The sequence below is a fragment of the Schistocerca gregaria genome, chromosome 1 (genome assembly GCF_023897955.1).
Source record: "Schistocerca gregaria isolate iqSchGreg1 chromosome 1, iqSchGreg1.2, whole genome shotgun sequence".
NCBI lineage: Eukaryota > Metazoa > Arthropoda > Insecta > Orthoptera > Acrididae > Schistocerca > Schistocerca gregaria.
The window spans coordinates 578,553,191-578,574,969 of record NC_064920.1 but is presented as its reverse complement, the minus strand read 5'-3'; the positions used below and the strand labels follow the sequence as shown (position 1 = coordinate 578,574,969).

General features: G+C 42.2%; 1 protein-coding gene across 1 annotated transcript in view; it reads right to left on the bottom strand.

Moving 5' to 3' along the window:
• Positions 1-21,779, bottom strand: part of LOC126362179 (pickpocket protein 19-like) — a 156,693-nt gene that overhangs the window by 62,919 nt on the left and 71,995 nt on the right. The window contains exon 5 of the mRNA XM_050007861.1: positions 12,942-13,230. Coding sequence (XP_049863818.1) covers positions 12,942-13,230 — 289 coding nt within the window. The remainder of the gene's footprint in view (positions 1-12,941; positions 13,231-21,779) is intronic.

The window sequence follows — 21,779 nt, the reverse complement described above, 5'->3', positions numbered from 1 at the left end:
TTGTTGTAATTTAATAACATTTACAACCAATGCGGCACACAGCCGAATCTTTACCGAAAGAAACTCTCTCACGGCTGAAAGCTTCGAACAAGAAATCTTAACAAGATAAAAATCCAATTAGGATAGCAATAAAATAATTAAAAATTACCCAAAGTGCAATACAAATGGCCGAGGGCCACAAATTCCATATTGTTAGATTATATTATCATTGACCTTTAAAGGCACAAGACCAACAAGAAATTTTAAAAAATCAAAAATTCAATTAAGACAGCAATATAATACTTTAAAACCCAAAAAGCAACATTTGCAAGGTGCAACACAAATGGCTGAAGTCCACAATTAAATTTCAAAACTTCATAATATAGTACCATAGACCTTTAAAAGCGGAAGGCCAGCATGTTTAACAACAAGAAATCTTAAAAATCAACAAGACAAAAATCGAATTAAGATAGCAATAAAATAAATTAAAGAAGGAACATATGCAAGTTGCAATACCAATGGCTGAGGGCCAAAATTCAATTTATTTTTAAAAAAATATTACCATACTCTTTAAAAGCAGAAGGCTGCAATGTCTAAGCTTGAAAAATTAAAAATTAATTTTGCAAAATTTTAAGAAACAAAACAAATAACAATAAGCCCAAAATTTAAAATAGCTGACAACAGATATTTAAACACCGGTGGCACTCAGAAGGCCTCCAGGTAGGTCGGTCTGCCCTCGTTCACTTGGGTGAGACAGGTGGTGAGCCCAACTATACTTGATCCATCGGAACCCAACCAGGGAACAGCCACGGACTGACGTACACAACGACTTGCTTCCCGTCAACCAGTACATGAGAACTTAAACCGACAATGTTACAAACGTGGTAATTCACTATGGAGTACGTATTAGCCGACAAGACTACACACCATGTTGGACAGCGACAACAGGTGAGGAAAGGACGCTGCCTGAAATTACGTTAGTTCCCAGGACAGGTAACCAGAACACTAACGGCCACAAGACAGAAAATTCCACTGGTGCACTGAAATCGTAGTCGACCAAAATAGTTAATTGCACCACGTGGCGGCTAAATCTCAGCAGTAGAACCACTCGGTATTGCCCACTGGAAAACCTTCCCAACAGCAAACCACCGAGGCGAACCACATCAACATGAATAGATGTAGCTTGGGTAGTTGAAACTACTACTCAATTTTGAACCGCGCAGCTCGTAGCGATGGGACAGCTCCACACACGCTGCGACACTGTGCAGGGGCTGCCAGCGGCCCCAGCAGACTGCACCGCTCGGAGATAACTTCCCTCGTCCGCAACGACCGCCCGACTCCTTCAGAATGCCGACCACATCTAAAGTAGTCGTCAGTGGACATAACGCCACACACAACCGACTCATGAACGATTGGCGAACCAGAACGACCGACGATCCACCAAGACCTTGGCCAGCTCAAAGTGATGCATGGCGGAACTTATCGGGCGAGCCATATCGACGCAGACCTCACTGCTGGTCCAACCCGACTGCACTAGTGCCGCATTGCCACTCCCCGACTGGCAGGTCCGGACTGCGCCCCAGACGCGTTCCAACTGACTGGACGACCCGAACTCGCAGCCCGAACTAATTGCTGACACGTACCAACTGACTCCACGACAGACGACAGCCGGCAAGTACTAGCAGTATGGAATAGATACTACGAGAGGGGATACATCGATACGCTCTGCTAACGCCTCCCACGGTCACGCAAAGTAGCAACTCAGTGACAGTAGTAATTTAAATTAACGTTGTTGTTGTTGTGGTCTTCAGTCCTGAGACTGGTTTGATGCAGCTCTCCATGCTACTCTATCCTGTGCAAGCTTCTTCATCTCCCAGTACCTACTGCAACCTACATCCTTCTGAATCTGTTTAGTGTACTCATCTCTCGGTCTCCCTCTACGATTTTTACCCTCCACACTGCCCTCCAATGCTAAATTTGTGATCCCTTGATGCCTCAAAACATGTCCTACCAACCGATCCCTTCTTCTAGTCAAGTTGTGCCACAAACTTCTCTTCTCCCCAATCCTATTCAATACCTCCTCATTAGTTACGTGATCTATCCACCTTATCTTCAGTATTCTTCTGTAGCACCACATTTCGAAAGCTTCTATTCTCTTCTTGTCCAAACTAGTTATCGTCCATGTTTGACTTCCATACATGGCTACACTCCAAACAAATATTTTCAGAAATGACTTCCTGACACTTAAATCTATATTCGATGTTAACAAATTTCTCTTCTTCAGAAACGCTTTCCTTGCCATTGCCAGTCTACATTTTATATCCTCTCTACTTCGACCATCGTCAGTTATTTTACTTCCTAAATAGCAAAACTCCTTTACTACTTTAAGTGTCTCATTTCCTAATCTAATTCCCTCAGCATCACCCGACTTAATTCGACTACATTCCATTATCCTCGTTTTGCTTTTGTTGAAACGTAGTGAGGTGAAAGTACGTTAAAAACAGGGTGTAAAATACATGATAGCAGGAACACGAGCCACGCACGGTTCAACGTTATTACATTTGTACTGTTTGTTTTTTGAATATAGTTTTCTGTGGATACTTTCATACTACGTTATAGCATGTTTTTAAGAATTTTCGATTTTTGCCGCATATTTTCTGTGCTTTTTCTGTTGCCGGGCATACATCATGGCACCTGCAACTGAGTGAGCGGCTCTTAGTAAACAGACGCTAAAACGTGAGCTTACGTACGTCAGCGTGCCTTTGCGAACAGCACGGCATCGCCTGCAGCACTTCTCCTGACCGTATCTGTTGGACCCTAGACGACTGGAAAACTGTAGTCAGGTCGTTTGATTCCCAATTTCAGTTGGGAAAAACTGATGGTAAGATGAGAGTGCGGCGCAGCCCCCACGAATCCATGGACCTGAGTTGCTAAGAAAGTGCTGTACAAGCTAGTGGTGGCACCATTATGCTGTGACCAATGTTCACATAGAATGTATTTGTTCTGGTTATGTTCGGTTACTTGGAGACCATTTCCAACCATTCATGAATTTCGTGTTTCCAAAAACGATGTAATTTTTATGTATGACACTGTGCCTTGTCATTGGGTCAGAATTATTGGCGATTGGTTTGAAGAACATTCTGGGCGATTCGAGAAAATTGTTTGGCCATCCAGAACGCCAAACGTGAATTACCTCGAACATTTGTGGCACATGATCTAAAATCCTGCACCGACAATAATTCCAAAATTGTGGACGACTATAGCGTCAGCATGGCTCAATATATCTGCAGGGACTTCCAACGACATGTTGAGTCCATGCGACGTGGCGTTGCTGGACTACTCTGGGCAAAAGGACATCCTACCCGATGTTCGGAGGTATCCCATTGTTTTAGTCACCTCATTATGCCAATACACCTCCTATAACAAATGAAGCAGAAAAGTACACAACTGGCCATTAAAATTCCTACACCACAAAGATGACGTGCTGCAGACGCGAAATTTAACCGACAGAAAGAAGATGCTGTGATATGCAAATGATTAGTTTTTGAGAGCATTCACACAACGTTGGCGCTGGCGACACCTACAACGTGCTGACATGAGGAAAGTTTCCAACCGATTTCTCATACTCAAACAGCAGTTGACCGGCGTTGCCTAGTGAAACGCGTAAGTAGGCTGTTTAGGTTTTTTTATTTGTAAAACCACCTCTGTATGAAAATCACTGGCTGTGCTGTGTGCAGTCAGTGGCTGGTTGGCATTGTTGTAATACTCGCCATTGTAGTGTTGGGCAGCTGGATGTTAACAGCGCGAAGCGTTGCGCAGTTGGAGGTGAGCCGCCAGCAGTGGTGGATGTGGAGAGAGAGATGGCGGAGTTTTGAAATTTGTAAGACTGGATGGCATGAACTGCTACATATATTATGACTATTAAGGTAAATACATTGTTTTTTCTCTATTAAAATCTTTCAATTGCTAACTATACCTATCAGTAGTTAGTGCCTTCCGTAGTTTGAATCTTTTATTTAGCTGGCGGTAGTGGTGCTCGCTGTATTGCAGTAGTTCGAGTAACAAAGATTTTTGTGAGGTAAGTGATATGTGAAACGTATAGGTTAATATTAGTCAGGGCCATTCTTTTGTAGGGATTCTTGAAAGTCAGATTGCATTGCGCTAAAAATATTGTGTGTCAGTTTAAGCACAGTCTTGTATAAATTGTTCTAAGGGGTCGTTTCATATGTCGACCCTTAGCCGAGGATACCTCACTGGAATCTTCTGATTTTTTCTTGTAGTTTGTGTAATTAGTGTAGAGAGAATCTCCTTTGTAGTTGTAGTCTTTCATTGTTGTACAGTAAAACAGTTGTGGCATGCATGTAGATTTGCACCAAGTATTTCGCAGCTGCGCTTGCAATTAACTAGATATTATTTGCTATGTTAATATGTTCTCTTATTTTTGCTCTTCAAAATTGTGTTTTTCTGTGTTGTCGTGTGACATGTTGTGACAATAATGGCGTGTGAAAAACGTAATACTAGGCTCCAAAGTAAACTGAGAAATGACAGTGAAGATGAAAGCAGTGTGTTAGTGCCACTATGTAATGAATTAACTAATGATCAAAGTAGTAATTTGGTAATAGTGCATAGGGAAATGGAGCGGGCTGCAAATAATGGTGTAGGCAGTGAAACAATTAGTGAACAGGGAAGCATTACCGATCGATCGGTCGGCAACAGCTCGCGTCAGGAATCCGAAATGACAGGACACAATCTTGCAAATACTGTACATTCAAGTTTTGCGTCCTCACCGTTTTCTCAAATAAGTCAAGACAAATTTTCTGCTTGTGAAAATGCGAGTGTTGCCGGTGCAAATGCACTGCCTAAAAGCATAGAGGAACAGATTCCAGACACTAATACATTATTATTGCAATTAATGCAACAAATGAAACAAAATCAGAGACAAACACAGCAACAGTTAAACACAATGGAACAAGATCTTCGGAAGTTAGACACCACACTTGAACAAACAAGTGAAGATTTAACTACTGAGTTACATAACATTGAATCGAAATGTCAAAAAATCTGTAATGACATAAAAACACAAATTTGTGAGAGTTTTCAACCTATTTTTTCGCAGCATGAAAATGCATTAGAGAATCACGAAGCAGCCATAAAAGAACTGCAAAACTATTTTTCGTGAAAATCACGACACCTTGCAAGCTAAAATGGACTCAGTTGCATCCACCGATTCGGTTACGCAACTTGCAAGAGCTCAGTAAAACTTAAAGGACACAGTAGATTCGATTTCAACACACATGGACACTCTGAAACTTGGTTCAGAAAAACACACTGAGGAAATAAGTACACTATCGAAGAATGTTGCCGAACTTTCGGATCAGTTCACTAACTTATCTGCAAAGGTAAATGATGATCTGAATGACACAAGACCTGCTGCCATCACTGCCACAGAAGAGTATGAACAAATTAAGAAATTCAAACAAAATCAGAATCAAATAAATACGCAACACAAAAGAGAAATCCGGGAAGTACAAGATCAGTTGGCACAAGTAATACAAAAATTACATATTTCAGAGGACTCTCGCGCTCCAACACGGGAAGAGGGACATAGAAATACGGAACAGCCACAAAATAATAACACAGGGCACTTCGGGAATTATGAAAGAAATTGGCAAGGTACACCGAATTTTGAGATGGAACCGCCGAAACGACGTAACAATGACCGACATGCGACTCGCCGACAAGAAGATTTTGACTATAATCTGATCATAACTACGCGTAAATTCAAAACATTTAAGAATTCTGGCAACGACATTCATCCACAAGCGTGGCTCCATCAATTCTCTCAATGTTTTCCTCCCAACTGGTTATTAGAACACAGATTAGAATTTATATGTGGCTACTTAGAGAATGAACAAGCTGTAAGAATGCGATCGATCACTCACGATTGCCACAGTGAAGGAGAATTTTACCATGCCTTCCTCTCAGCATATTGGTCTCAAGCCACACAAGACCGAATAAAACATAGCATCATAATGATGAAACATTTCGAACAATCTGAGTTTTCAAGTCTTGTGAAATATTTTGAAGACATGTTGCACAAGAATCAGTACCTGTCAAACCCATACAGCCCCTCAGAACTCATCCGCATTTGCTTAATCAAATTACCTGAACACTTACGGCATATTATTTTGGCAGGACGTTGCAAAGACGACATTGAAGCTTTTCAGGAACTCTTAAAAGAATTAGAAATTGACACTGACAATCGCGGAACGCGAAAACAAGAACACAACAATTACAGGTCACATCCGTCGCAATTCCGCGATGAAAGAAATAACAACTGGACACGACAAGGCTATTCCCACAACACAAATCGTGACCGAAACAGACACCACCCGTACGACAACCGTTGGCAGAGTAGTAATAATTACAGGGAATGATCACCTCTCCGAAGTAATGACTATCACAGAGACAATCAGAGAAACAGACAATATGGGAACCAAAATAAATATTATCAGGGGAGACAGAATAACTTTAGACACAACGGTCCAGCACGTAGTTACGATTCAGGGAGAAATTCTCCACCACGCGACCGACAAGGAAGAAACTATGGAATCTACCGACATGACGACAGACGATATGATCGTAACGACAGACCTGAATTGCATCGGAAATGGCGGGATTCAAACAGAGCAGGGCCCTCTCGACAAGGTGAATTTGTAGAAGTTAGGTCTCCTAATCCCAATAACCACTCGCGCCAACAAAGAGACAATGACTCACACCGCACGCAGCTACGTGCGCCGGCTGGCTCAGAGAAAAATAACATAGACGCTAACATTGAGAAAAATTCCAGTATTCCTTACCGACGTATACAACATGATAATTGCTTTGAAGTTTAAACTCTGTCCACTAGGAATAGTAAAGGATTGCACCACATTTCACATGTAAAACCATTTATTGAGAGATAATCTGGCTTTTAACTTAGTCTTTTCTATAAAATTTTTCACTTCACGGTACTAGTACTCTTTGTCACACTTAGAAACTGTTAACATGCAGCAATGTTTTGAAGTTAACTATGCAGTCTAGAACCTAGGGAACATCTTTAAACAGAAATTACGAATGCATTGTTAAGGTGAACAGACGACACAGTGTTGTTATTTTTACATTCTTGCTTGTTAGTTGCACGATTACGTAACGACTATAAGGCTCACATACTTAGAACATATACTGTTAATGAGATTTTAATGCAACATTTTGATTTAGTTGAAAAGACATTCTTTATTTGAAGTACTTTCTGTGAGATTAAAGATGACTTAGCATTTGGTTTCTTTGATAGCTACACGATTATATCACGACGCTACTAATGTGTGACACAATTTACATTGTGCTTTTGCGGTGTATCTGTTTTATATCTGCACAGTTTTTCTGAATTCTTCTGGAAAGGAAAGCATGTTTTAGTAGTAACTTTGTGATATAGCTACAATGAGACAGCCTTTTCTGTAGCACAACAATACGTTACAGTACAGTACTTTCTTCATCAAGGCAATAAGCGTAGTAACTACGATATCTATACGCAAAGCATTTCACTTTTGTTTATGATGAGGTAAGTACATTGACTTCTGCAGAACATAGCTTTCGGAGGACGATAACTACGACACTTCCACAGAGATTATCTTACAACAAGACGCACAGTTTAGCGCTACAGTACACGTATTTGAGTGATTAATTTTGTACTTAAAACATTTATTTTTAAAGATATTTGAAGTACAATGATACAAAGGTTTTCCATGATACATTTCATTCCATTGCTGTAATCGGTAACACCTGAGGGTACATTTACATTAATCCTCAGGGGGGTACACGCTTCCTTTGTGTACCATGTGTATGGCAAGCACAAGGAGCCCTAGCTAATATGGTATTTGCTTATACAACTTTACACATTGGTACCATCTAACACAGAATTACACAGCTATCTGATCATTTAACTGAGAGAGACAAATATTTATTTTACTACATCAGTAACAGATGTTTACGTAATTATACGGTTGGATAACTTCACACTTATGAAATTGTATTTTGTCTGTACTTTGTGACATGTTCATATTTCTTCGTAACCATCGTGATACTATGAGAGCTTTGAATGATGTATTTGGTATGGGATCATGATTGTTAAAGTACGTTTGAGGTAGATGACACTTTTGACTTGAGAAGAGAATTTTTTTTAGGTTTTGAAATTATTGGAGGAAGCTACGACGATTTTGAGAGTTGACTGAGGTGTTATGATGTTATTATTACGATGACTATGTATTATGCTGTTGCAGTATGTTTATGATCAATAAGCTGATGCTATATGAGTTATTTGATTATTCTACGTATCTGTTATGATGAAATATGGAAGAAGTGTCGACGAATAAAGTAAGGAATAATGAGTAGTGGTTAGGGACTATGGTTTGTGAAAAAGGTTGTTGGAAACCAAGAATCGTACTTTAAGAGTTATGAAATGTATGTAAATGCGTGAATGTATTACAATGCCGATGAAAATTTTTTGGACACTGTCATATCAATTGGATTTTGTTTTTACAGATTTGTAACGCAAATTCTTGACCTGTGAAATATTTTTATATGAGACTGTCACTGTAGCGGAAACTGCTGTCGTAAATATTTCAGTAAGAAAGGTAAGTGACCTTGACTTAATGCGTTTTGGGCGCCCACCTGAGAGGTAGTCGTCTGACAAAAGAAAGCCACTAGGAACAAAAAGAGGCCATTATCCTCGCTATTGACATTCCTTTGTAGAAAGCATCGCAACTACGACACGCTCATTACTTGGAAAGATACTTACATCTTCACACCTGATTATGACAAGCGCCTTTCTACGAAAATTGAGAGAATTTCCACTAACTTATGAAATGCCACATGACTATTGAATTATATTCTTATGCTTTGTACATAGTTGCTTAGTTCATTTGATATCTGTTTTCCAGCTGTGTTGCAGCATTGGTTTTATAAAATAAAATTAAATGCATTTGCTAATGTGAACACTTTCTGTCAACAGGTCTATTAAATAATCGTTTTATGATCCACGTTCTTCGAAAAAGGAGCACTTGGAAAGGAAAGAACAATAAGAAGGGATTAATAACAGTTACTGCATACTTAATTTTCTTTTCAACTACTTGGTAATATCTTTTGTAGAATTAGTTTTGTGGTGCATAACTTTAATGACATAGATATTAATATGTGAATAGACATTTTCCTTTTCTGCATTGTTGTCTTTACTGTAATATTTTTTCTGCTTGAGCTTTGTCATGTTTAGTTATAAATTATTGCATTTGCTGCTGCTGTTTGCCAGGCATAGTGTTACTGAATTTAACTTTTTATTACTCTGTTAAGCCAGTTTTACTACTGAATTATTTTAGTTGTTGCTGTTCATTGCTTCATATTAGTTGTAATGTTGCATTTGCTTTGCTAAGTCTTATATTGCTGCCTTTTTTTGCCAATTTGCATTTTTTTGTCATTGCTGTTTGTGTTAATTGTTTAGTGCTGCTCCATTGCGTCGTCTCTTAGTTTTGCATCTGAGCTCAGTAGGTTTAAGTTAGCTTAAGAGGGGGGAGACTATATAAGAAACTAACTATGATGAATTGGAAGAAAAGCATTGAGAAGCTATAAGAAACTGGTTTGGCCAAAAAGTAGTGTACAGTGGAGAAAAACTATTTTTTGAAAGAGGATGTGAACAAAATACAGAAAGCATGCTTGGATAGGATTTTTTTTTGGCTTGAGCAAATGTTGAAATAAGAGGGACGACCTATGGAATGAAGTTTTGGGTTGTACTGCAGTACCAAATGTTACCCTGAAAACAAACCCTGTTCTTTCCTTTTGTGTTATCCCACTATGTGTTTGTGTACCCTTGTGTATTCATTTTCTTCCTGTCTCCGTGTACTGTTTCATAGAGTTTTTTCTCTTCTAATACTAAGCTACATTCACTATGATGAGGAATACTGTTATCCTCAAATATAATTTGCATTAATAACATGTTATTTACTTCATAAAGATGTTTACACATTATTTATTCTGTTTTGTTCCAATGCTCATGTGTGAAGTTGATGTTTCAAAAGTTATTCTGATCTTTTATGTATGTAGTTATGTCATAATTTTTGTAACACTGATGTATTTGTTATTTCAATTCTTTTGTAAAGCCTGTATTACTGCAAATGTTATCTGTACTATTACGTTCTTTAATGATATATTTTGTACCTTTGTTATTGTATTCTCATGTTATAAAATTGTAATTGACACCAGTTCATCAAACTAATTAACTTGTAAATTATATTTCACTGCACACATTTCTGTTGGTCATAGTATATGGACAATATGTGAGAAGTAGGGACTGATAGTGTTTGCAAGTGTGGTAATAATTCAGCAAGGGACTGGATAACAGCATTGCTGGTTCTAAGGACATGTCAAACAAATTCTTTGTGAGTGGACAAGTGGTGGTTTATGGACTTGCTATATTGTCCACAAGACTCTTCGATGGTAATTGTGCATCTGCACAGTTGCAACAGTTGGCTGCTAGCCAACTCTACAAGGACTACAGTGGGTCTACGCCTTTGATGACTCACCAATACCATTATTTCTACAAGAACTGCAGTGGGTCTGCACCTCTGGTGGCCCACCAATACCATAATCTCTACAAGGACTGCACTGTGTCTGCACCTCTGGTGGCCCACCAATACCGTAATCTCTAAGAAGACTACAGTGGTCTCTTCTGTGATGACCTACCTACCAATATTCTTCAAAACTTCAACAGACTCTGCTGTGGGTTTGCTCTGTTGTGGCCCACTACCTGTCAGCATGTCAAGAGTCAGCACTGTCTTTCCGTTGGAAGGACAACACTACTTCTTCAAGACTGCATGGAAATCCACTACTTCCGTGTGCATTTTCTTTTACTGCTCAGACATTGAGCAAAACAATGCTATTTTACTGTGATGAACGATCAGGACTGTCTTTATGGACTATGAGAAAATTTTAGCTTTTTACCAACATTATATCGATAAGTGTGTGCATTTCATTTCTTTGTTATTGTAATTATGAAAAAATTCAAATCTGTATTGTCCACTGTCCAAAACAATTTTTAAATTTTTTTGTGGGGAGCATGGGGGCGACGTAAGTAGGCTGTTTAGGTTTTTTTATTGGTAACGTCACATATGACTGGCTGTGCAGTGTGCAGTCAGTGGCTGGTTGGCATTGTTGTAATACTCGCCATTGTAGTGTTGGGCAGCTGGATGTTAACAGCGCGTAGCGTTGCGCAGTTGGAGGTGAGCCGCCAGCAGTGGTGGATGTATGGAGAGAGATGGCGGAGTTTTGATATTTGTAAGACTGGATGTCATGAACTGCTATATATATTATGACTATTAAGGTAAATACATTGTTTTTTCTCTATTAAAATCTTTCAATTGCTAACTATACCTATCAGTAGTTAGTGCCTTCCGTAGTTTGAATCTTTTATTTAGCTGGCGGTGGTGGTGCTCGCTGTATTGCAGTAGTTCGAGTAACGAAGATTTTTGTGATGTAAGTGATATGTGAAACGTGTAGGTTAATGTTAGTCAGGGCCATTCTTTTGTAGGGATTTTTGAAAGTCAGATTGTTTTGCGCTAAAAATATTGTGTGTCAGTATAAGCACAGTCCTGTATAAATTGTTCTAAGGGGACGTTTCAAACGTTGTTTTGATGCCTCGTGTAAGGAGGAGAAATGCGTAGCATCACGTTTCCGACCTTTGGATAGCAAATACGGAATCGGTGGGTTCAGGAGGGTAATACGGAACGCCGTGCTGGATCCCAACGCCCTCGTATCACTAGCAGCCGAGACGACAGGCATTTTTTACACATGGCTGTATCGGATCGTGCAGCCACGTCTCGATCCCTGAGTCATCAGATGGGACGTTTGCAAGACAGCAACCATCTGCACGAACAGTTCGACGACGTTTGGTGCACCACGGACTATCAGGTCTGACACCATGGCCGCGGTTACCTTTGACGCTACATCACACACAGGATCGCCTGCGATGGTGTTCTCAACGACGAACCTGGGTGCACGAATGCAAAACGTCATTTTTTCGGATGAATCCGGTTCTGTTTACACCATCATGATGGTCGCATCCTTGTTTGGCGACATCGCGCTGAACGCACATTGGAAGCATGTATTCGTCATCGCCTTACTGGCGTATCACCTGGCGTCATGATATGGGGTACCATTGGTTACACATCTTGGTCACTTCTTGTTTGCATTGACCGCACTTTGAACAGTGGACGTTATATTTCAGATGTGTTACGACCCGTGGCTCTACCCTTCATTCGATCCCTGCAAAACCCTACATTTCAGCAGGATAATGCAGGACCGCATGTTGCAGGTCCGGTACGGGCCTTTGTGGATACAAAAATGGCTCTGAGCACTATGGGACTTAACATTTGAGGTCAATAGTCCCCTAGAACGTAGAACTACTTAAACCTAACTAACCTAAGGACATCACACACATCCACGCCCGAGGCAGGATTCGAATCTGCGACCGTAGCAGTCACGCGGTTCCGGACTGAGCGCCTAGAACCGCGAGACCACCGCGCCGGCCCCGGTACTGATTTATCAGGATCTATGCACCAATATTGCGTGAAAATGTCAGTTACAGTACAATATATTTTTCCAATAAATACCCGTTTATCATCTGCTTTTCTTCTTGGTGTAGCAATTTAATGGCCAGTAGTGTAGAAGCGCAAGTACAATGGCTTCATCGTACTGTAAGCGGGCAGAAATGGACGAGCAAGTGATACGTAGGCGTTCTCAGAAGCAAATCTCTCTCGACACGATACGAATCTGCCGTTAGTAATCCGTGCTACCAACCCTTTGACATCTCAGCTGCGAGTGTATTTGCTGACCAAAACGGTGAATTGGGTACGGCAATGAAGCGGAGAGCGAGCTACCTGAGGGGACGCGGGAGATGTAGGGCAAGCAGCCGCACTTCTTGGCGTGGGCGACTTGCAGGCACTCGTGGATGCAGTTGGCGCGCGTGTAGAAGCGCGAGAAGAGCAGCGGCCGCTCGTCCGGGAAGAGGCAGAGGCGCTTGTGCAGCGGCAGGCGGCGCAGCTCGGCGTCGCTCGTGATGAGCGCCGCGTCCACCGAGAGCGCCGTGACGGTGCGCGCGCCACCCGCCAGCCACTGCGGCGCCATCAGGCCGGGCCCCGGCGTGTCCCGCGGGCTGTGCACCGTCACCTAGTAAACATGTGCCTGATTACAATCGACTGTGGTAAAGCTGACCGTGAGGGAATGTAATGAATTTCCTTGAGAGAGAGAGGTTGCTGTCCATGCATCAGCACGGCTTTAGAAAGCACCGCTCCTGCGAAACGCAACTCGCCCTTTTTTCACATGATATCTTGCGAGCCGTGGATGAAGGGTATCAGACGGATGCCATACTCCTTGACTTCCGGAAAGCGTTTGACTCGGTGCCCCACTGCAGACCCCTAACTAAGGTACGAGCATACAGGATTGGTTCCCAAGTATGTGAGTGGCTCGAAGACTTCTTAAGTAATACGTTGTCCTCGATGGTGAGTGTTCATCGGAGGTGAGGGGATACCCTGGAGTGCCCCAGGGAAGTGTGGTAGGTCCGCTGTTGTTTTCTATACACATAAATGATCTTTTGGATTGGGTGGTTCGCAATGTGCGGCTGTTTGCTGATGATGCTGCGGCGTACGGGAAGTGAGTGACTGTAGGAGGATGCAAGATGATTTGGACAGGATTTGTGTTTGGTATAACGAATGGTAGCTAACTCTAAATACAGATAAATGTAAATTAAAGCAGATGAATAGGAAAAAAAATCCCGTAATGTTTGATCACTCCATTAGTAGCGCAGCGCTTAACACAGTCGCGACGATTAAATATTTTGGCGTAACATTGCAGAGCGATATGAAGTGGGACAAGCATGTAATGGCAGTTGTGGGGAAAGCGGATAGTCGTCTTCGGTTCATTGGTAGAATTTTGGGGAGATGTGGTTCGTCTGTAAAGGAGACCGCTTATAAAACACTAATACGACCTATTCTTGAGTAATGCTCGAGTGTTTGGGTTCCCTATCAGGTCGGATTGAGGGAGGACATAGAAGCAATTCAGAGGCGGGCTGCTAGATTTGTTAGTGGTAGATTTGATCATCACGCGAGTGGGAGGCTCTAGAGGAAAGGAGGCGTTCTTTTCGTGAATCGCTACTGAGGAAATTTAGAGAACCAGCATTTGAGGCTGACTGCAGTACAATTTTACTGCCGCCAATTTATACTTCGCGGAAAGACCACAAAGATAAGATAAGGAGATTAGAGCTCGTACAGAGGCATATAGGCAGTCATTTTTTCGCTCGTTCAGTTTGGAACAGGGAGTGAAGATGCTAGTTGTGGTACGAGGTACCATCCGCCACGCACCGTATGGTGGATTGCGGAGTATGTATGTAGATATAGATGTAGAGCGATGTAGGTTGGCTGCTGGGTTCAGTGGCGGGTAGATATGTTGTTGCGGGACGAGGGGACGTGATAGGGAAAGTGTTTTCTTGTTTGTCTTCCAGCACTGACATCTCATGAAGGTGTCGACCTCCTACCGATCAGCTGCTACGGTGTAAGTTGCATCGATTCGTGAGTGAGCATTAGAGAGACAGTGATCCTCAAATCGGGTACATATTTGTAGCAAGGGATATGAAATGAAATTAAAGCTGTTGCAATACAACGCAATGAGTAGAAGAAAAATGAATTTCAAAACAGTTAGGACACACTAGTGACCCATCTCAGGTAGCATAATCCATTTAAATATAAGTACACAAACTGTTATTAATCAAAATAATCATATGCTAAGATAGCACAACACCACTTTGTCAGTAAATTACAGTGTCGCAACATTCAAGTCCCTGAGGGATGGTGCCGTTGATCAATACTTGGACGGCGGGGCCCAACTTATTGCGCCGTTACTTTAGCTACGCTGTCGGAGCTTCATAACAAACTACTTCACGTAGGTTGGCAATTGTTAATGGTACTGATACATTTGCGTCCCGAAGTGCCTCCGCACAATGTCAGTATTGTCTCTTGAGTAAGAAGTCCGCAGCTCGTCGTCTCGCGGTCGCGTTCTCGCTTCCCGGGTTCGATTCCCGGCGGCGGCGGTGATTCCTCGAGATAACTAGGTGTTTGTGTTGTCCTCATAATTTCATCCTCATTCATGAATGTGGCGAGATCTGCCTGAGCAAAGGCTGAGAATTTGTAGGGGTGCTGATGACCGCGCAGTTGAACGCCCCCCCCCCCTCCGTCCCATCCAAACATCATCATCATCATCATCATCATCTGGAGCAAGAAAGTTTGACGACCATTATTTTGAAGTACTTATGTGAGCAGCGGTGGGCAAAAATATAGAAACACCGCGTGAAATGCATCCTTGACCATAAACGCCTCCAGGCTGCGCTGTTGCATTTGACCACTAAACATGCCCTAATTCATCGTGGTCACAACAGTGTTCTGTGTAGTTATGAGAGCGTTAAATCTGAGCTAATTATTTCTGCTTGTACGGCGCCTCCTTCTGCAACGAAGCTAGTTGACGTGTTTGGCGTTTCAAGAGATACCGTATCGAAGATTTATATCGAATACAGTAGAAACGGAGAAACATCATCTGCTAAGTCACAACGCGGACAAAAGTGTGCGCTGAATGGTCGTGATGGACTGGACGATCAATGAAGAGAATTGTGACGAAAACAAAGAGGAAACCATTTGCAAAAGACGCTGCAGAAGTGAACTTCGCACTCGCGATCTCTGTCAGCACCAAAACAAAACGAGGGGAACTCCGTAAGCCAGGAATTGCAGGGCGAGCTGGAATCCCAAAACTGCATATTAGTGATGCAAATGCCGTTACCAGGAAAACGTGGTGCCGAACCCATAAAACATGTAAAATAGTTATTTGGTCGAATCAGTCTTGTTTCCCACCGTTTCCAACTTCTGGCCGAGTTAACGTCTGTTTCCTGCCGTCCTAAGCCTGCAATAGAGACTGCTTGCTATCAAGAGTGAAACGTGGTGGTGATTTGCTGATAAAATGAGCAGCCGTATCATGGTTCCTTGGACCCCCTACGTTTACTCTGCAAGACTACATTACTGTCAAGGATTGTGTGTCTATTTTGGCTCTGCAGGTTCTATCCCACGGTACAGTGTTTGTTCCCCAATGTTGATGCTGTGTTCCAAGATGACAGGGCCACTTCTGCACAGTTTGCGGCTTTGTGAGTGTGAGGATGAACCCTCGAATCCTCCACCAGCTCTCAATATTTTTGAGCCTTTGTGGTCTACGTTGAAGAGAAGAATGCGTGATATCTGTCCACGTCTCTCATCTTTTCCTGAACTACTCTCTAGTTACCAGGAAGAATATGTACGATTGTCTTGGAAAAAAGACCTGTATTCATCCATTCCCAGACGACTGGAAGCTGTTTTGAATGCCAACGGTTTTTCTATACTGTGTTAGGCATCTTAATTTGGTGTTTCAATATTTTTCTCCACCCCTTGTGTGCTGTAAAACAATTTCGACGAAAGAAATTTTCTTTTATTACATAGCATACAATTGGAGTTTTACAGAGCGTGTAACTCGTCTAGCAACCAGCGCTATAAAATGGCATAAAGTGCTCTTGTAGTAGGCTCGCGATAAAGACACAGAAGCAATATTTAAAACCATTGTTTAGGCAAAGCTCAGTCCACACAGTATTACAGGTTGTGATCGACTTAAGAAGCGCTGGCCTTGTTTCTCCAGTCATGCACACTGCACACTATCTGGTTAAAAGTATCTGGAGACCCAATAGTGGACACTGATATGCTGTGTCTCCACACTTTGCCTTTGTGACAGCGTGAACTCTGCTGCGGACACATTCAACGAAGTTGCTCTGCGAGGATGGCAGCCTATTCTTACTGAACGGCCAAAACCAGAGAAGCGCTAATGTCGGACGCTGAGGTCTGGAGCGAGCTTGACCATCTGACTCTGCTGCCGGCCAGTGTGGCCGAGGGGTTCTAGGCGCTTCAGTCTGGAACCGCGCGACTGCTACTGTCGCAGGTTCGAATCCTGCCTTGGGCATGGATGTTTGTGATGTCCTTAGGTTAGTTAGGTTTAAGCAGTTCTAAGTTCTAGGGGACTGATGACCTCAGATGTTAAGTCCCATAGTGCTCAGAACCATTCGAACCAATTTTTCTGACTCTGCTCAAAAGCATTCCATTGGGTTCACATCGGGACAGTCGACAGGGTAGTCTACTGAGGAATGTTATGTGCCAAACACCACAGATACTGTGCACTGTCATGTACAGTCATCGTCTGAAAATTGTTCCACTTGTGTATGCTGTACAAAGTGGTTTAAAGTGTTTTCATTTCCTTTACACTTATCATTTTCTCAAGGGCAATAAGGAACCATACCCTGACAACGGAAAATACCTTCATACTTCAATACCGTCTCCTCTGTACTTTCCTGTCTCCACTACACATGATGGCAGGTAATGTTCTCCAGGCTTTCGCCAAGTGGAACCCTTCCATTGGATTACCACAGGGTGTGCCGTGATTCGCTGCTTCAAATCACTCGTTTCCAATTGTCCACTGCCCAGTCACTTCACTGTTTACGCATAGCACTCTATCCAGAAACGTATTGCTCGACCATTGTACCACACTCTTTTTAATTCTCTGTACAAAGCAAGGAGGACATAGAAAATAGACCAGCACTAGCATTCCTAGCCAAGAGAAGTCTACCAGCATCAAAAGTAGGCCTTAATTTGAGGGAAAATTTCTGAGAATGTACATTTGGAGCACAGCATTGTACGGTAGTGAAACATGGATGGTGAGAAAACCGGAAAAGAAGAGAATCGAAGCATTTGAAGTGTGGTACTACAGAAAAATGTTGAAAATTAGGTGGACTGATAAGGTGAGGAATGAGGAGGTTCTGCGCAGAACCGGAGAGGAAAGGAATATATGGAAAACACTGAAAAGAGAAGGGACAGGATGATAAAACCTCTGTTAAGGCATCAGGGAATGACTTCTATGTTGCTAGAGGGAGCTGTAGAAGAAATTGGAGAGCAAATAATTGTGGACGTAGGTTGCAAGTGCTATTCTGAGGCAGAGGAGATGTTGGCACAGGGGAAGAATTCGTGGCGGGCCGCATCAAACAAGCCAGAAGACTGATGACAAAAAAGAAAGAAAATCTTTGTGTTATGTGTGCAGCTGGTAGTACTTTGGAACTCACGAATGATTCTATCTGCTGATTTCATGCGATTTTTTACTATTACTTTCCACAATCTCGACTGTTCCTGTCCGTCAGAACACGAGGTCTGCCATCCCATGGTTTAGCTATGGCTGTTCGTCCGCGTTTGCACTTTTTGCGCTTCACAGGCATATTACCAGGAGAAGACGTGGGCAGGTGTAAAGTGTTAACAAGACCCTGATGGATTTGTTACTCAGGTGACATCCAAAAACTATACCATCATTGAAGTCACTGAGCTCGCCTCACCAACCCGTGTTGCAGTTGTTGCCCCTCTACTCATGAAACAGCGCTGCCCGCTTCCTTTCAAACATGCGCGTCTGCTTCTGGTCATGTCTAGTCGGCAGTTCCGCATTACCTAGGGGTGTCCTGAAGTTTGATTTACTTATGAATCAACAAATATGGGCATATACCGACGGATTTGTCATTGGGTGTATTCCTATCTGTTGCTACATAGGCGGAAAGCAGTTTCCTATCGGTATCAGTTACACAGAACGTGTTACAGATGTAATCCAAATCCTTTTGTCTGAAAATGGAGTATGTGGCTTCAAAATGAAAGGCATCTAAAGCGAAAAGTGGTAAAGTCAGCTTAGTGGGCTGAACTGAAAATAAGAAACGTATTTATTTTCCTGCGTGGAAAATAATCTCGGACGGGACCGGTAGGAGCGATAACAGACGAAATGATATTTTGTGCCTGGGCCGATATTAGTTATATTTTTTTACTATCAGTGTTTAGGCTATTGCGCCATTCTGAACTAACAGCAGTATTAGCATGATAAGCAATAAATGCGGATGACACAATATTTCGCTGTCCGCCTGCTTAGCTGGGTGCTACGTGCTTGCCTCCCATGCACTGGGCCCGGGTCAAATGGTTCAAATGGCTCTGTGCACTATGGGACTTAACTTCTGAGGTCATCAGTCCCCTACTTAAACCTAACTAGCCTAAGGACATCACACACGTCCATGCCCGAGGCAGGATTCGAACCTGCGACCGTAGCGGTCGCGCGGTTCCGACTGTAGCGCCTAGAACCGCTCTGGCCGGCTGGGCCCGGGTTAGATTCTCGGCCGGGTTAGAGATTTTTCGCTCGTGAACTGGCTGTTGTGTTGTCCTCAACATCATTTCATCCTCATCATCGGCTGCAAGTCGCCCAGTGTGGCGCCGACTGAAATAACACTAGCACTTGGCGCCCGAACCCGAATGGGACATCCCGGCCAACAATGCCATACGATCATTTCAATGTTTCGCTCTCTTGAGAAGAATGAATATTCATTGGCGCACTTCACAATGAGGTGGCAGGATGTACGTATTTTTTTAAAAATATTTACTCCCAAAACGACATTTTCATTATGCTTCGCAGTATGCACTGATTTCAGTAATTTGCTTTTTACAAAATTTTTGAGAACAGAATGTAACCCTAGACTAAATTTTTCTTAGCGATTTAAGATGGTGCAGCTACACCTGATAAAAACAGCCGAAATCCCGACCGTGTAACAGTGCCGGTGGAAGTTATTTTTATTTCTAGAACTGCAGGACTGTGGACGCAACTAAAAAGAATATAACTTCAATCGAGACAAGTAGTAACAGTCTCGATGTTCAAAGCAAATATGTACGTTCTTCTCCACTTTTAGCAGGGTATCGTCCTTTTGAGACATGGCACCTGCAGTTATCTGAAGAATACGAGAGACAGCTACCGTTAAAGTAGTTCTAGGTACGTAGGCGAAGTAGTGGCACGTTGTGTCCAATGGCGCCCAAAACCAACGGAATTGGCGTCTGTCTGATGCATCTCACAACACACCTTGCCAGACGGCGAAGGTAGCGTTTAACATGTATTAGGCCACAATTGCAGAATGGCTTGTAGAGGAACTCGTCTGAAATCACTACATCTTTTCATTCATCACGAAATATTCGATTCACATGCATGCTCGTTTTGGCCTGACGTGAGATGTTCGTACTGTTTGTACAATGGAAGCCAACACAACGGGGGCGGGTCACCAATGAAAACCACGGCAGACGCAGATCAAAAGAAGTCAATTTTAGTCGGGAGACCCAACGTTGTGGACCATGCTGGACGGCCGATCGATGCCATTATGCCATATACACATCACTGTTGTAGCTCCACGTCCTATGGTACGAATCAGAATGTGACGGTGTTATAAAGTCATTTTCTAGAGACCGTTTATTCTGTCTCCTTTGAACTCACTGCATGCCGATATGGCGTCGTTTTACGTTGTGATATGATTCTGTTGAGATATTCACTCTTTTGACAAGCACGCGAGCTACGTCTAATCAGACGGAAGACTTTTTGTTTATCACACCGTAAATTTTCACTTAGTAAAAGTTGGTTCTGATGGAACGTAACAGACAGTTTCGGCAATAATATAAAATTGCTCCAAATTATCCGTCTCTTTGAAGGTCATTAATTAGATACCATCCATCAGTTCTCATCGTGTGTTTGAAGCTTCGCTATTGCTATTGATTTTAAAAAGTATGTATAACATTACCAACAGTTACTGAAATCCAGGACCACCTCTTATTCGCAGTAACATAGTAGGTTGCTTGTGGAGTTGTTTCATCTACATCTACATGGATATCTGCAAATAACACTTAGGTGCCTGACAAAGGGTTCCTCGAACCACCTTCACAGTAATTCTCTATTATTCCAGTCCCGAACAGCGCGCGGAAAAAATTAACACCTACAGCTTTCTGGGCGAGCCCTGATACCCTTATTTTATTAGTATGATCGTTTCTCCCTAAGTAAGTCGGCTCAACAAAATATTTTCACTTCCCGAGAAGAAATCTGGTGGTTGAACTTTTGAGAAGATTTTGCAGCACCGAAAAACGCCTTTGTTTTGACTATGTCCACCCCAAATCCTGTATCATATCAGTGACACTCTCTCCCCTATTTCTCGATAATACAAAACGTGCTGCTCTTCTTTGAACTTTCTCGATGTACTCCGTTAATCCTATCTGGCAAGGTCCGTTTCCTTAATAAGCATTTTGAAGCAATCGAAGCATCTCAGTCGGTCAGTAAGGTGTGTCGCCGCACAATCGGCGTTTGTTCCTGAACCTAGCCTCTTATACCAGCAGGTCTGACAGGCGTTTGTCCCTGAACCTAGCCTCTCATACCAGCAGGTCTGACAGGCGAGCAAACTGGTAGTTTGTTTAAAATACCTCGATAAAGGTAACTTGTTCGATCTGAAAGATTAATATTAATTAAAACATCGATAAAATTCGATGATAGCTTAGAAAATACTTTGCCTAGACAAAATTCGACTTCAGTTTTGTGCTTTACTAATCAAAATCAATTATTTGACATACGTATCAACAACATACTGCTCAATTTAAATCTTGCCATTTATAGTGAATTTTTTGTTTCCATTTGCTCTTATCAGTTCCCTCCTCGTGTCAGATCAGTTTAACCACTACGTTTTAAGCATAATTCACACGTGAACAGAATCGGAAATCTTTTGAGTGTCCACGACTTCAGTTTTGTGCTTTACTAATCAAAATCAATTATTTGACATACGTATC